At 42.0% G+C, this 14,013-nt stretch overlaps 1 protein-coding gene across 1 annotated transcript in view; it reads right to left on the bottom strand.

The window, feature by feature from the left end:
• LOC118333615 (protocadherin-1-like) overlaps window positions 1–14,013 on the bottom strand; it is a gene marked incomplete at its 5' end in the record, with an annotated part of 115,966 nt that overhangs the window by 84,283 nt on the left and 17,670 nt on the right. Inside the window, 1 exon segment of the mRNA XM_035669342.1 lies at window positions 8,769–8,988. Coding sequence (XP_035525235.1) covers window positions 8,769–8,988 — 220 coding nt within the window.

Genomic DNA, 14,013 nt, shown 5'->3' with positions numbered 1-14,013 from the left:
TGAAACCCACCTGGAACTATAAACCTCCATCGGTGACCCTGCTTATTAAACCCTGGACCCTCTTCTTGAGCCCAATAACTAGTTCCTCCTCACTAACATCAGGAACTTCTGAATGACACCTGACTAATTCGACCCCTAAAACATCTGAATTACACCAATAACCTCTTTATAAAGTGTTTGTTGTACCATCGAACGTAATTAGTGATATCTAGTCTATATAGATATCTATCTAACTCTTGAAGAAACCATGAAACCTCCTCAAGGAATCCTAGAACTTTGCCAATTAATCGTAGAACCTCTTAAATGACTCATGGCTCAATCTAAGAATCACTCCAGTGACCCCTAGAACAACCCTGGATCATCAGCTATACACTTGAAACCCACCTGGAACTATAAACCTCTGGAAATGAGTCCAACAACTCCCTCACTCCTGTAACCCCCTTAAAAACACTGGAAGCTCCCCTACTCAGAAGGAACCATGGAATACAAATAGAACCTCCCAAAGAACACCTGGAACCACTTTTGAAACTATAAAATTCTTTGACCGGTCTCATTATATTGTAGTACCTTCTGAAAGGATCCCTCAGACCTCCTAAATTACCCATGGAACCCTCTCTGACAACTCTCAAAACTGTCTTAATGTTCCCTTTGACTTCCTGAAGAACCCATGGCAGCATTAAAACCTCCTGAATGACTTCTGGATCCTTCTCAGTGACTCCTAAACCCTGGTACCTCCTCAAGGACTCCAACCTTAGGAACCCCACACCATCAACAGTGAACCCTGAAACTTCCTAGATGACACTTGTACTTCCCCACTGACTCCTAGAATCTTCCTAGTGGCCACTTGGACCTCCTCAAGGAACACTAGAACTGACTCAAGTTTCACCTTTATTCCATAAACTCCCACTGACCCCTCGACCCATAGGACCTCTTCAAAACTTTCTCAAGAAATCATCCGCAACCCATGAAGGAACCTGCTCCATGTAATCCAGTAGTGTAATGTCTGTGGGCTCAGTGCTTCATTAATATTGAACGTGAAGAGTTTATTTTTGCTGGAGAACTGCTGTAAGCTGCTGAACACCGTGTGCTCCTGGAAATCTCTGAATCTTTGGACATGAAGGCTTCAAAAGTTCAAGAAAAACCTAAAAATAATGTGTGTGTGAGTTTCCAGAGAATAAAGTTCTGTCCTGGGAGTTTCTGACAGACTGGAGAAGAACTGCTGGCCCCCATCATCACCCACTGGAGAGGGAACAAGGAGGAGAAGAAGTGGGAGGAGGGTGGGTTGATGGAGCAGGAGAAGGGGGTGAGAAAAGAAGGGAGTGAGGATCCCCGAGGAGGAGAGAGGAGTCAGGGAGCGGAGGCCTCTTGTAGGAGAGCAGGAAGAGGGAGGAGGAGACAGATGGAGACGATGCGCTTCACTGAGGAGAACATATGACCTCCTCTCTCCTCCTCTTATTCTTTCTGTCGGTGTATATTTCCTTTTCTTTCTCTCCCTCCATCTTTAAAGTAAAACTATTTCATCAATTTCACATCAAAGGAAAAGTCTTTCTCTTCGCTCTACGTCCTCTTTAACTTTCACACCGTGCTTTTTCCTATTTTCATCATATAACTTTTAATTTACAACCTCACGTGTTTACTTAAATCCCCTACAAGGAACTTTATTTATACGTTGATTCTGGCGGCCCCTGTGGACAAAAGTGATAGCGTTCCTACAGCCTTGTTTCATTGATTTCAAGAGGAATCTGACCGAATTTGACCCGGCAGCAGACATCTAGAATAACTGTCTGTTTATGTAGGTCATACAGAGGCATCAGTATTAAACCGAGACTGTTTCATAACCAGTTAAAACCTCCTTCCAGTACGCTTAATCTCATTGTTATTAAGGTTAAGGTTTTAAGAATCACACACAACAACTGGCATTTATATAAGAAGACAGCACAGTCATATGTGTTTACTTCCCTCATATTTCAGACATGTAATTGTCTAGAGTGAGTCGAATGTGAGATTAAATAATAATAAACATTATTTACACCTAATGATGTTGTATAATACCAACCAAAGCTGCATTATAAATGTTATTTTATTGTCTGTCGGGTGCTTGGTTGTGTTATTTTAATTTGTTCTGCATTTGAAGTTTTACTGCGTTTCATTTCATGCTTTACTTTGAAAAATCTGTTTCCATACAAGTGTTAAACTAAGTCCTTGCTGATTTCTTTATGATGTAATAATGATGATTGAAATAAAACATGAGAAGAAGACGTTCTTGAAGTACCTCTCCTATTTGATTTTGTGTAATTAAACTTTTTCCATTCTTTCCGGTGAGAGACTAAAGGAGTAAACACAGGTGTTCTGGGCAAATTGTTGATTAAGAATGAGTCAGTGGGCGCTTTCAGACTGTGTTGTTTAGTCTGGATGAATCAGATTCTGGTTCTTTTTCCCTCGTTGGTACGAATCGTTTCAGCAGATCTGAACAAGACATTTCAGCGTGGAACGAAATAGACCCTTTAGAGGAAGGTCTGGTCACAAACTGGTTCTGGAGCGGTTTGTTTGTGGCGGGAACGCCATCCGACCTCGATCCAACCCAACTACAAGTTCAAGTTTGAGCTCAACGGCTGCGCTTTGCATGCTGGGATGGAGATGAATGAAGTTGCTAGCAGCTAGCCAAAGCCAAAGACAAGGCTCGTTCAAGATGAAGGTCAGTTTTAGGAGCCAGAAGTTTCTCTCCACCGAATGCAAAACCCAGAGAATGACGCCTGATCAATGAGCTGACATCTTTTTACCATAAACACCACGTTTTGTAGAAAATCCTTAGGTTTAACCTGTTAACATAGGATTCTGGTGACTTCCTGTATATTGTTTGAAGATTGCTGCAAACTATCTGATGCTAATCTCAAACAGGCTTAACGAATCCAGGTCTGATCTGGATTAGCAACAAAGTACGTTGCCTTTATTGAACCTATCAGGGTTTTGTGTGTCGCAGTACAATATTTTTTGCTATTTTCTTACACCCCAAGTACCTTCCTCAGGACCTTCTTCAGGACCTTCTTCCTGTGTTTATGTTTAACACGTTTACGTAAGAGGTTCTCATGTGGTCTTCAGTGATGCATTTTGTTTTGAACTTCTCTCTTTATAAGAAACCAACCAAGGAAATGTTGATTCACTCATTCATACCAGAGGTATGAAAACAGTCTCCACTGACTGAGACCACACTTATGCACGGCTTTATGAATCCGACAGAAACGTGCCAATACAGACACACACACACACACACACACATTTCTGTAACACACAGTCGCGAGGAGATGACACAATTATCTCCCATGAGGTCAGACTTACTGTAACACATAACACGTGTGTTAGCAGACGAGTAACTGCAGCATCAGACCGCTGACGTCATCCTGCACATTTTCTCTGTTTTTGCAGTTTTATCTGAAAATCAAACTGGTGGCTGATTGAGAGCTGAGATAGAAAACATAACTGTGGCCTCTCTCTCTCATGTGTGTGTGTGTTGTGCAGCGATTACTACAGCTCTCAGACTGATGCAATCAGCAGATAAAGAGGTTGAGGGGTTTATGTGTGTGTGTGTGTGTGTATCCAAATACAGTATGTTTGCATGTGGTTTCATCTAGGGAGATGAGTGCACACACACACACACACACATGCACACACTTCATAAATCAGCTCGTTATCCAGCAACCATCAGTGTCTCTCTTTCTCTCTCTCTGCATCAGCTCTGTGTCTCTCTCCCATTTCAAACCTTTTCTCTTTACTGCTTCCTCTCTCTAGCTCTCACCACAAACACACACATGCAATCAAATCCCACAAACTACATCCTTCTCCTCTCTCTCTCTCTCTCTCTCTCTCTCTCTCAGGGTTTGGTTTTTACCTCCCCCCTCCTCTTTCCATCCGTCCATCACAGACAGGAAGTGGGTGCATTAGCAGAGTGAAGACGGGCTGATGGAATTAACGTCCATTATCTGACCATTTACAGGACAGAGCGCAGGATGAAAGCAGGAGGAGGAGGAGGAGTGATATGATAGAGATCTCACCACACCGAGCTTCGTCTGTGCTAGGCAGAACAAACCACAGAAAACATGTTTGTGTTGTCTGTGTGGGCAGTTTGGGCACAGCGGGGCAGAGGCAGGACGGGCAAACAGCAAACACCAGAGCCGAGTGTGACTGGCCGAGACACCTGCCAAATGTGGCAAACACACACACCGAAAACAAAGCCCATTTTTAAAGGTTAGAGCTCCAGTTTATCTGAGTTTCTCTTACTGTTAACAAACTGTGTGAAAATACCAACAACAACAATGTGTCAGTCTGTCTCTCTTCCTACTGAAAGCCTTTAAAAATGGCTCACAAGTTTATAATTGCTGCTCACAAACACGAAGAAATAGAACATTTGTCAGGTACTACTTTTTGTGGCAGATTAATACAGATCTCTAGTGAGTATGTGGGGCAGCAAGATGACGTCTTGTCTTGGAAACACAATAATAACATAGAATATACTTCGTCTTTGGTCTCTTCTTCTTTCTAATGAAATATTTTTAGAAATTGCCTAAAATTAGTTCTGCAACTAGCAATTATTTTCATTGTCAGTTAACCTGCAGATCATTTTTTACAATTAATCAACAACAAATGCTCATCACAATTTCCCAGAGCCCAAAGTAACGTCTTCAAATTGCTTCTTTGGTCCAAACAACCGTCCAAAGCCTAAATATTCTTCGTTTACTATCATAAATGACAAAGAAAAGCAGCAAATGTTTCATATGTTTGCTAGAAAAATGACTGAAACAATGAATCAATCAAATCGATAATCGACTAATTGTTGCAGTTCTACCTAATTAAACTGAATGTGATCCACTGAGCTTTTATTTTAAAGGTGAAGGCATTTTAAGTGTGGAATGTTAAATTCCACTTTAAGGAATATTTACTAGAAACCACTTTGAAGTTCAGCCAAATGTCACCAACCGTTGTTTGGTGTGTTACGGAATCAGCCGACATTCCTGCTCTTCCTTATCTCCTAACACTTGAGCATGATGCCGCGATGATAAGTTGTTGCATACAAACAAAAAACAATAAAAATACTGTAAAGGCAATCACTGCAATCTACCGCCAGTCTGAGGCCGTACTGCCCAACCCTCAGACCTCAGGAACTGGAGGATTGAAACCAAAGTGGGGGAACTTCAGGTCCTCCAACAGAAAACTGAGTTTCAGAAGCTTCGTTTCTTGTATTCCGGTGACTATTAAAGAATCAAAATAACAAGATAATAATAAGTACAACAGCATTTCTACTTTACTTATAATTCTCAGAATAATTCGGCCCTCTGGCATAAACTAATATTCATTTGTTTTCATACATTTTTGACCTTTAAAGCAGTCGTTCTCAATCATTTAGAGTTGCGATCTTGCAGAATAATCAGGTCGGTGGTCGCTTTATTGTGGTAAAAGTAAATACAGATAAAACTTTACTCAAGTGAAAGCGAAAAAAAATGCTTCTTCTTCAAAATGGATTCTCTTTCTATCGGCTTTTCTGTTTCGCACTGAGAATATAAAGAGTACAAAGTGCAGATATTTAAGTAAAAATTTTGGTAAAAGAAAAAAGATAAAAAGAAAAAACTTAAACTTAAGTACAGAAACAAAGTATTTGAACGACACTTCCCACCTCTACCTGCAGCAGAGCGCATCCATTACAATCCACTGAAGCTGCAAACACACATTGAGTAAAATAACCTTCTTCGCCGATGTGCCCCTCATATTTCTGGAGTTATATAGGCTGTACGGTGAAATACTGAGACCCCGGGAGGAAGGAGGGTATGTAAGTAAGTCTGAATCAGCAATAAAGAGAACAACAGTAAAACCATGTCTGTGTGAACTCTGTCACATGTCAAGAGCATCCAGATTATATCCAGATTATATTACTTTAAATATACATGTGGATAATCCACCTATAAAAGCAGGTGGAAAAGCAAACAACATGCATTAAGAACAAACTGAAATCACGCTCCACTGCCGGTCACATGTTCTCTTTAAGTGCAAACACATCCATCTCCACAAATAGCAACACACAACCACCTCAGAGTCACATGATGTGAACATTAAGAATCCAGCACAGAACTGCAGCTGTAACCTTGTTTGTATAACTGTCGGCTGCTGTACAAGACTGCAATTCCCTCTAACTTTAAATCGAGGAAATAAATAATACAGGCTGCATGTTTGGGAGCCGCTAATGTAATTTTTGAGTGAGAACACAGGATATTGCTTTGAAGATGGATGAATTGAATTTTTGAATGCAGAAAGTAGCAATCATATTCAAATCTGACTAACTGGAGGCACAAGCGGCTGCTGAGGGTAAAGACATAAAGTCGGTTTAAAGAGATGTAGATAGAGAAAGTGTTTGAGGCCAGTCAGTCTGTTCCTGCAGCTCTTCATCAATCTGTCTGAAGCACTTGAGATCTGACCGATCAACAATCAGTCACACACAACCGAGTGATCGATACGCTCAGCAGCAGAGGGGAAACACGGCTAAACAGGCCGCTAAAGAGACCGAACACACAAACCGAGCTGAGTCACTGCCTCAAAAAACTAATTAGGAAAAACATATTCTACTGTTTGGTTCATTATTGCTATAATTATTGCTTGACTAAACATTTAATGTTGAGATTTAATTACGTCCAGCTGCATACGGTGTGCTAACTGGAGTGTGTTCATGCAAAAATGTTCAAACCCAGGGCTAAAATCAGTCGAATCTTGAATGGGGTTTGGTTGGAAAAAGGAGTAATCGCATCACTTTTATCGGGAAACTGGGAGACAGTGCTCGGCTTATCGTGGCAATAAAGGTTTAACTTTTTGAATCAGAAGGCGAGAAAGCGAGAGAGTAAAGTGTATCTGTGGTGGTGTGTTAATCCTCAGAAGACGAGCTGTAATCTGTTGACCTCTCTGCTGGTACAACACACACACACACACACACACACTTCCTTGGGAAAATACCTGCAGCTAAAACATGTTTGACCATCAAAGTGGAAGATTGTACAACACCAACCCCTCACACTGCAACACACAACATCAGCCTGACCTCATTCCAGTGTGTGTGTGTGTGTGTGTGTGTGTGTGCGCGGGGGGAGATACAGCCACTTTACACGCTCTCCATCGCTATCTCACACACACACACACACACACAGGGTGGCGGTAGCCTGTGGGCGTGCGAGCAGCTGTGAATAATTGTGTTTACAGATGGCATACGTACGACCTGTGGGTTGAGAGAGAGAGAGAGAGAGAGAGTCGGTCTTCTCGCCCTCACAAAAGGACACGAGGAATGACATTCAAACTGAACCTCTCTCGCGCTCTCTCTCTCTCTCTCTCTGTACACTTTCTATTTTTTGCCAGTTTCAGCTATTTAGCTTAATTGGCGTAAGTGGTAACGAGGCGTTAACAGCCACAGCAGAACAATGAACAGTCACATAGGTTTAAAGGAGAGGATGGTGGTGTGTTGTTTAGATGAAAGCAGGTAAATTATGTTATTTATACCAAACAATAAAAAGCCAATGACGACTGTAAATCACGACCTGATTTCTGTAGCGTGTCAGACAGCGTGTGAAATATCTACACAACAAAACCACACGAGAATATCTCTTAAAAAAACTGTTTCAAAATGTGTTTTTATTCATAATTTATGTTATTCTTTTAGTTTAAACTGCTTTATCAATCACACACTTTATTAATCAATAAGCTAATACAACATAAAGACAGATTTTGTTATTTAACGGTACTACAATGTGTCTACATTAAAGCATTTGCTAAACCGACTTCAAGCTCAAAAGTAAAGTGTTCTTTGCAATTTGTAGCATATTAGCATCGTTAACGGTCTTATCTGCGTTACAGCTAACACAGCTACTAATAACGGCCAACAATCTGTCTACAACATTTTTCTCATTTTCTACATTAAAACAGGCAATAACATAAAAGTTATAGTTATAACACGCTAGCACAACTAGCCTTCGTGTTTTTCAACTGTTAAGTTACCAAAACTATAACTTCAGCATCGACGTCAGTGTCATAAAAAAACAATGTTGTATTTCCCAAATTTCATTGTTTTATGATTGCAGCTAGTTTGTTCCATGTTAATCTGGCTTCAAACACATCAAAAGCAAACAACATGTTTACGTAGATCTGTGTCGCGACGTAGCATCGTTAGCATACGTTTCACCTTTCAGCAACGTGCAGTAACGTTAGTGAATGTTTTACTACATCAAAAACAGGCAGAACGGCAAACGCTGAGTCATGGATGGTAGCAATATGCTAAGACATTCAAAAGTGGAGGTGAAGACACTTTGGTGTTGTGTTGTGGTGAATACTTAAAAGCTGCTAATGCTAAACAGGCAAACACACATTGTAAGAAGCAACACGCTAATCTGATGATGACCAAAATGCTAAGTGGATCTATAAGTGGAGCTGATGGAAAGCTTGGACCCGGTATGATTTACATAATTGGGATGTTAATTCGTTAAAGCCGTGGGAGTTGATTATGTTGCATATTGATTGTGTTGTGCCGCTGTGAGGTCACACGCCTCTTTAACTAAAGGTGCACACACAAAATCGCAAGGGATTGTGGGAGTCTGATTAAGGATAAACAACCTGCTGACGCGCCGCTTTCTGACACGGCGGCCGCGTGTAATGAGCGTTTTATTGGCGTGTGTGTGTTGATGGATGGAGGAGGTGGAGGAGGTGAAGAGAGGAGTAGAGGGAGGGGAAACTCCACCTGGTCTTACCGTTCTCCGGGTGCTCCATCTCGCCGATGCTGCCGTCGGGCGTGGTCCGCTCGTAGTGGTCCTCCGGGAGCGCCAGCGGCCCGATCCGCGGCCCCGAAGACGACTTGGAGCTGGGCGTCTCCGACTCCTCCAGGCCGCTGTCGTAGTAGCTGTGCTGGGACGCGTCCTGGAGGTCCTGTGCCTGATTGGCGGTGGAGAAGGTAACCCGGCGGTGAGGAAGCTGCCACACAGACGGAGAGAGAGAAAGAGTAAAGATTAGTTCCTCAAACATTTAATGACACTAAATTTAACATACGAGATGAGATCTGATGCGGATGAAGCAGTTTAAATGATTAAAGACATCAAGTGGAAACCAGACCGTAAAAAATAACTTTAAAAGAAGTCATTTGGACGCAGCGACCGGAACAATCACTTCCCAAAACTTTCATTACTTTACACTCTCAGACTCACTTTAAATTCACTCTTCAAAACCACACAAGGATCATTTCATCGGTTCGTCATATCTCTGCTTTTATGTCGTCTTTATCTCATTTTACATCTTCTGATTATCTCATCCTTGGTTTTTTATTTAAAAGAGCCCAAAGCGGATTTTTCTCTCTGACCGACACCGAATTCAGCCTCAAATCTTTATATATATATATATATATATATATTCATCTGTAACTTTAGAAGAACAATTCTCACTACTGATCAGTTAAAGGCCTTCTTTGTAATTACAACTGTAGAAAATACACATAAAATTAAATACAATTTCTATATAAAAACGGACAGAACATCAGATAAAATAGAAAAACATGAAACATGTTTAAATGTGTGATACAAGATCTTAAAGTGTATGATGTTAGAATAAGAATATAAAACAAAGTAACATCAAATTCAGTGATTTAAATTATTAAATAATAGTGAGGGCATGGAGTAGTACTAATGTTACTGTTAATGTTGAATATACTTTCAAGCCAGTCATCTATATTTTACTTCCCTACATCCATTCAATCCCTGACCACATCTGAACACGTTTTATACCAAAATTAAAAAAGTGACATGATAAAAACACTGAGATCTTAACTTTTATAACTCTTCTAACCTCCATGAGCAGAATAAAGTTGCACATACTGGAGGTGAAAATGAAGTTAGCCCACTCTTACATTATCTTTTCCCCCTCATTTCTTAATCACAAAATACCCTACAGTAATAATAAAAACATTTAGAATAAGCTAACATTACATTGTGTTATTTTACAGTGAAATTCTCCGACACGTGTTCAAACTCTTTCCCCCGCGGACTCACATTGTTTTAATAAAAGCAGACTGAACACTGATCTCTGCTGCGTTCACTGTGCGTCGGTTCTGTGGTCGGAAGGTAAGCTGTCTGACTTTGTGTGTTTGATGGTTTTGTAATTAAAACACAATTAGCCTCCCTATAGCGCTGCGGGGACGCTGGACGCCACTCACACTCACACACTATGTGCAAACACACTGAGTGCTGCCAAACAAACGGTGTCCTAATTCACCAACACACACACACACACACACAATGCTCGGTAAAACATTTCAATCACACACACACCTGACCGGCCCGGGCTGATAAAGACCAGCATCCCTGGCTCTGCAGATACTCTGTCACCATGGCAACTGGGCGCTGTCAGGACCCTGAACCAGTAAAACCAGCAGATCATCACACAGAAACAGACGACTCTCTCTTTTACTGCTTTTATCTCCACGGAAAGATTCACTGCCGGCAACAACCCCCGAACTAACGCCACAGCGACGGTCAACCCACACCGGAGCTGTCCTTTAAAATCCTCAGGCTCCTGGTTAACAAATGCTCGGTGACTGTAACCGGACTCGCTTGCCGCTTCCCGTCTTTATTCTCAGTAGAAACCCCTGAAAAGTGTCCAGAGAGGCCACCGTAAGATTATATAACCGCTTACTGCTAACTGTAGTTTCCGTTAGCCTGTTAGCTCGGAGCACCGGAGGAGTTTTTGCTGGTAAAAGAGGAGCTTTGGACGGCCGGGAGGAGGAGAGGGTCCAGAATATGAACCAGAACCAGAACCAGGAGCCTCAGCAGCCTCTCTCGACCCCCATTTTCTCACCATTATTTAACCGGTATCTAGCGAAACCAGCCCCGTGTTTCCACCAGTTTTGAGCAGAAGTACAGCATCGCTTCGGTTCCCGAGGAAGTTATTGTTTTTTGGTTCTACCTGGGAACTGAACCAGTCTAGTTCTGGTTAAAACGGGTTTAAAACTAGATGCTTAAACCGTAACAGAGCTGGTTCTCTGTTGGTGTAAAAGGCCTTTGTGAATCCAATCCAACCTTGTCTGTGTACTTTTAATTTTTCTCTCTTAAATCAAACTTATTTGTTGGTTTCTTTCATCGTTTTTGGCCTTTTTCCTCGTGTTTAGTTACGAGCTGTTTGAGCTGTCTGACGTCGAACAATAGTTAAACACCTGTTTGCTTTGAAAAGGATGTAAAGAATATAGGATTTCTTTGTTTTATTTAAAAGAGGACAGATGTGGTTTCCAGTGATGTTCAGACTTTCTCTCCTCGCAGGACTCAACACAAATAACAACCGAACAAACATCGGCTCCGGCCCCTACCTGAGACCCTGCGGCGAGCGGTCTCACCGTTAAAAGCAGGCAGCGCTGCACTTTGTGTTATTAATAACTAGCTTCCTGCTTCCAGCTTCCCCTGCTCTGTTTGCTGTGCGAGCATTAGGAAATAAATCACATCTATATATACATGAAGGGAGAAATGAAGCGGATCAAATCGTCTCGATCCCTCCACCCGCTTGTCTGTCACCTCCGGCACGCCAAAACACACTCATGGTTAAAAAAAATCCCACCGTTTCCTTGTTCTTCTGCTCGTGTGTGTGTTTGTTTGCTGGAAATAGAAGTGCCATCTCAGCAGGTTGCATCATGGGAAAGTGGAGCAGATCATAAGGGAGGAATTTAAAGACCAACCAACATCCACCTCCACCTCTACGCCCAAGCCCCGCCATCTTGTACCCGGTGCAGGACATCCCAAAATGGCCCTTGTGCTTCATCGCTGCCCTATTTCCTGTCTGAATGTTCGTGTTCAACCCTGAACTTAAAGAGAGGCAGCAGGCGAAGCTCCTCCGCCGCAGCTGGTGATGTTTTAGAGCTGAAAACCCAGCAGCCTGCCGGCGTTAGCGGATTGAGAGTTATTTATTTTGACTTTTGATGCGAAGATGAAGCCATGAAGCAAAAAAAGAAGACGAAGGTTCGAGCTTGTTTTTGGACGGATTGTCTCCGTTTCTGTTGGGATTGAAAGTCTGTACGCTAACCTCTGACCAGACGGCGCTCAAAACTGGTTCATAATTTAACGTCATTCGACCCGATTTGGCAGATTTTTATTGACTCCGGGTCAGTTCGAGGTTACTGCGAATAAAGTGAACTGATGAAGAACTTTACACTGTTTGCCTCTGTGATTAATGTCTAATAACTAGTTGGTTAAAGATCCCCTCCAGGCTTGTATTAAATATATATATTATTATGTATAATAATAATAATGTACAGTAATACACTCACTCTGCCTGTGATGTATCGCAGCCTTTCTGTGGTTTGTTTCCAAAGCCAGAGTTGGTGATTGATGGAAGCACTAACAGAGACGGTTTTCATGAGTTTTATTCTGTTTCTGTCCAGTTTTGAGTGAGTTTTAACAATAATCTGCTAAAATGAGAGTGATACTGATATAAAGGTTTTTATCTGTAGGGATCTTTTCCATAATGCTGTTGTGTTTGACCTTAAGGATTAACAAACATGATATTTTCACATCTAACTCTTTGAATTACGGATATATTTTGACCAAAGCAACATTGCTGATTGTTAGAAAGACTGACAAAGACGTTTTTTGTGAGTTTTTATGATATTCTGCTTGGTAAAATCACTGGTTTTGTCAATGGAGTCTGGTCTGACGTTGCACACATCGTTTTGTTCTGAGATTCTGGCGCTTTAGAATAAAAAATTAACACACATTAACAGATGACACAGCAGAGGTTATTCCTCCTTATCTGCATGCCGTTAATATTCTGTGTTTTAACCCTCCAACCGGACTCGAGTGCGTTCACTGAACATGCCGTTAACGGCGAAGAAGGTCGATAATTAAGAATTCAAGGAAAAGCAGCTCATCACTGCCTCCTTCCTCAACAGCAAACTGTTAATTCTGCACTTTGAATGAAGTTTCTGATAATTTCTCCACTGAAGAATATTCGGTCGTCTGCAGGCAAAATGCACACATGCAGTTTTATGTAAAACAAGGAGGCGTGATGAACCATTTTTCCTTGAATCCATAGTAACTGACCTTCATTACCATCGCTGAGGGAAACGGCGAGGCCATGAATATTCTGCAGAGCCCATCATGCAGAAAAGTCAGAATTAAATGGAGCACAATACTGAGTTTATACAAGATGGCTGCAGAGTGGAAGCAGCCTGTTATCTGTGAATCTGTCGGAGATTAAAAATTAATTCATTTACAAACATTTTGTGGAGATAAACGTCGTCTTCATCCTTTGAAAACGCAGATTTCTGTTTTAACTCACAAAAATAACATAAAAATCAAAGCTACAGTTCTTTTTACATGTGGAGCTTGTGTGGGAGGAAGAGGAGGAGCAGGAGGAAGGTGGACGCAGCTATCGGAGGAGGAAGAAGGGAACAACGGAAGGTAAAATTGAGGATGAAGAAGGAGCTGTAAGAGAGGGAGGAAGATGCCAGAAGGAGGAAGATAAAGAGCTGTAGAGGAGTAAGTAGGATGAAAAGGAGACAGTGGAGTAAGACAAAAAAGGAGGACGAAGAGCAGAAAGGAAGAGAGGAAGAGGATTGTGCTGGAAAAGGAGGAGGAAGAGGAGGGCGACGACGATGATGAAAGAAGAGCAGTGGGAGAAGAGCCGAGGAGCAGGATGCAAGAGGAGGCCAGCTGTGGGTTCACGCAGATAAAGAGAGCCGGGCCTCCTCCTCTTCCTCCTCTTCCTCCTCCTCCTGCTGCTCTGCGTGCCTCCTGCAGAACGGTGCATTAGAGGAAGAGGAGGAGGAGGAGGCGCGTTCACTGGGCCACATTGTTCAGAGATGATTAAAAACCAGCGAGAGGAGAAACGCGCGACGCCTCGCTGGCTGTTTGTCAGCCGAGACACGGAGAGAGAGATAACTGAGTGTGTGTGAGAGAGAGAGAGAGTGTGTGTGTGTGTGAGAGAGAGAGTGTGTGTGTGTGTGTGTGTGTGTGAGAGAGTGTG

Source organism: Morone saxatilis, unplaced genomic scaffold (genome assembly GCF_004916995.1).
Source record: "Morone saxatilis isolate NCDOM2014 unplaced genomic scaffold, NCSU_SB_2.0 Contig22, whole genome shotgun sequence".
In the NCBI taxonomy this organism is placed as follows: Eukaryota; Metazoa; Chordata; class Actinopteri; family Moronidae; genus Morone; species Morone saxatilis.
Note: the sequence above shows the minus strand (reverse complement) of the source record. Positions and strands in the feature narration are given on the sequence as shown.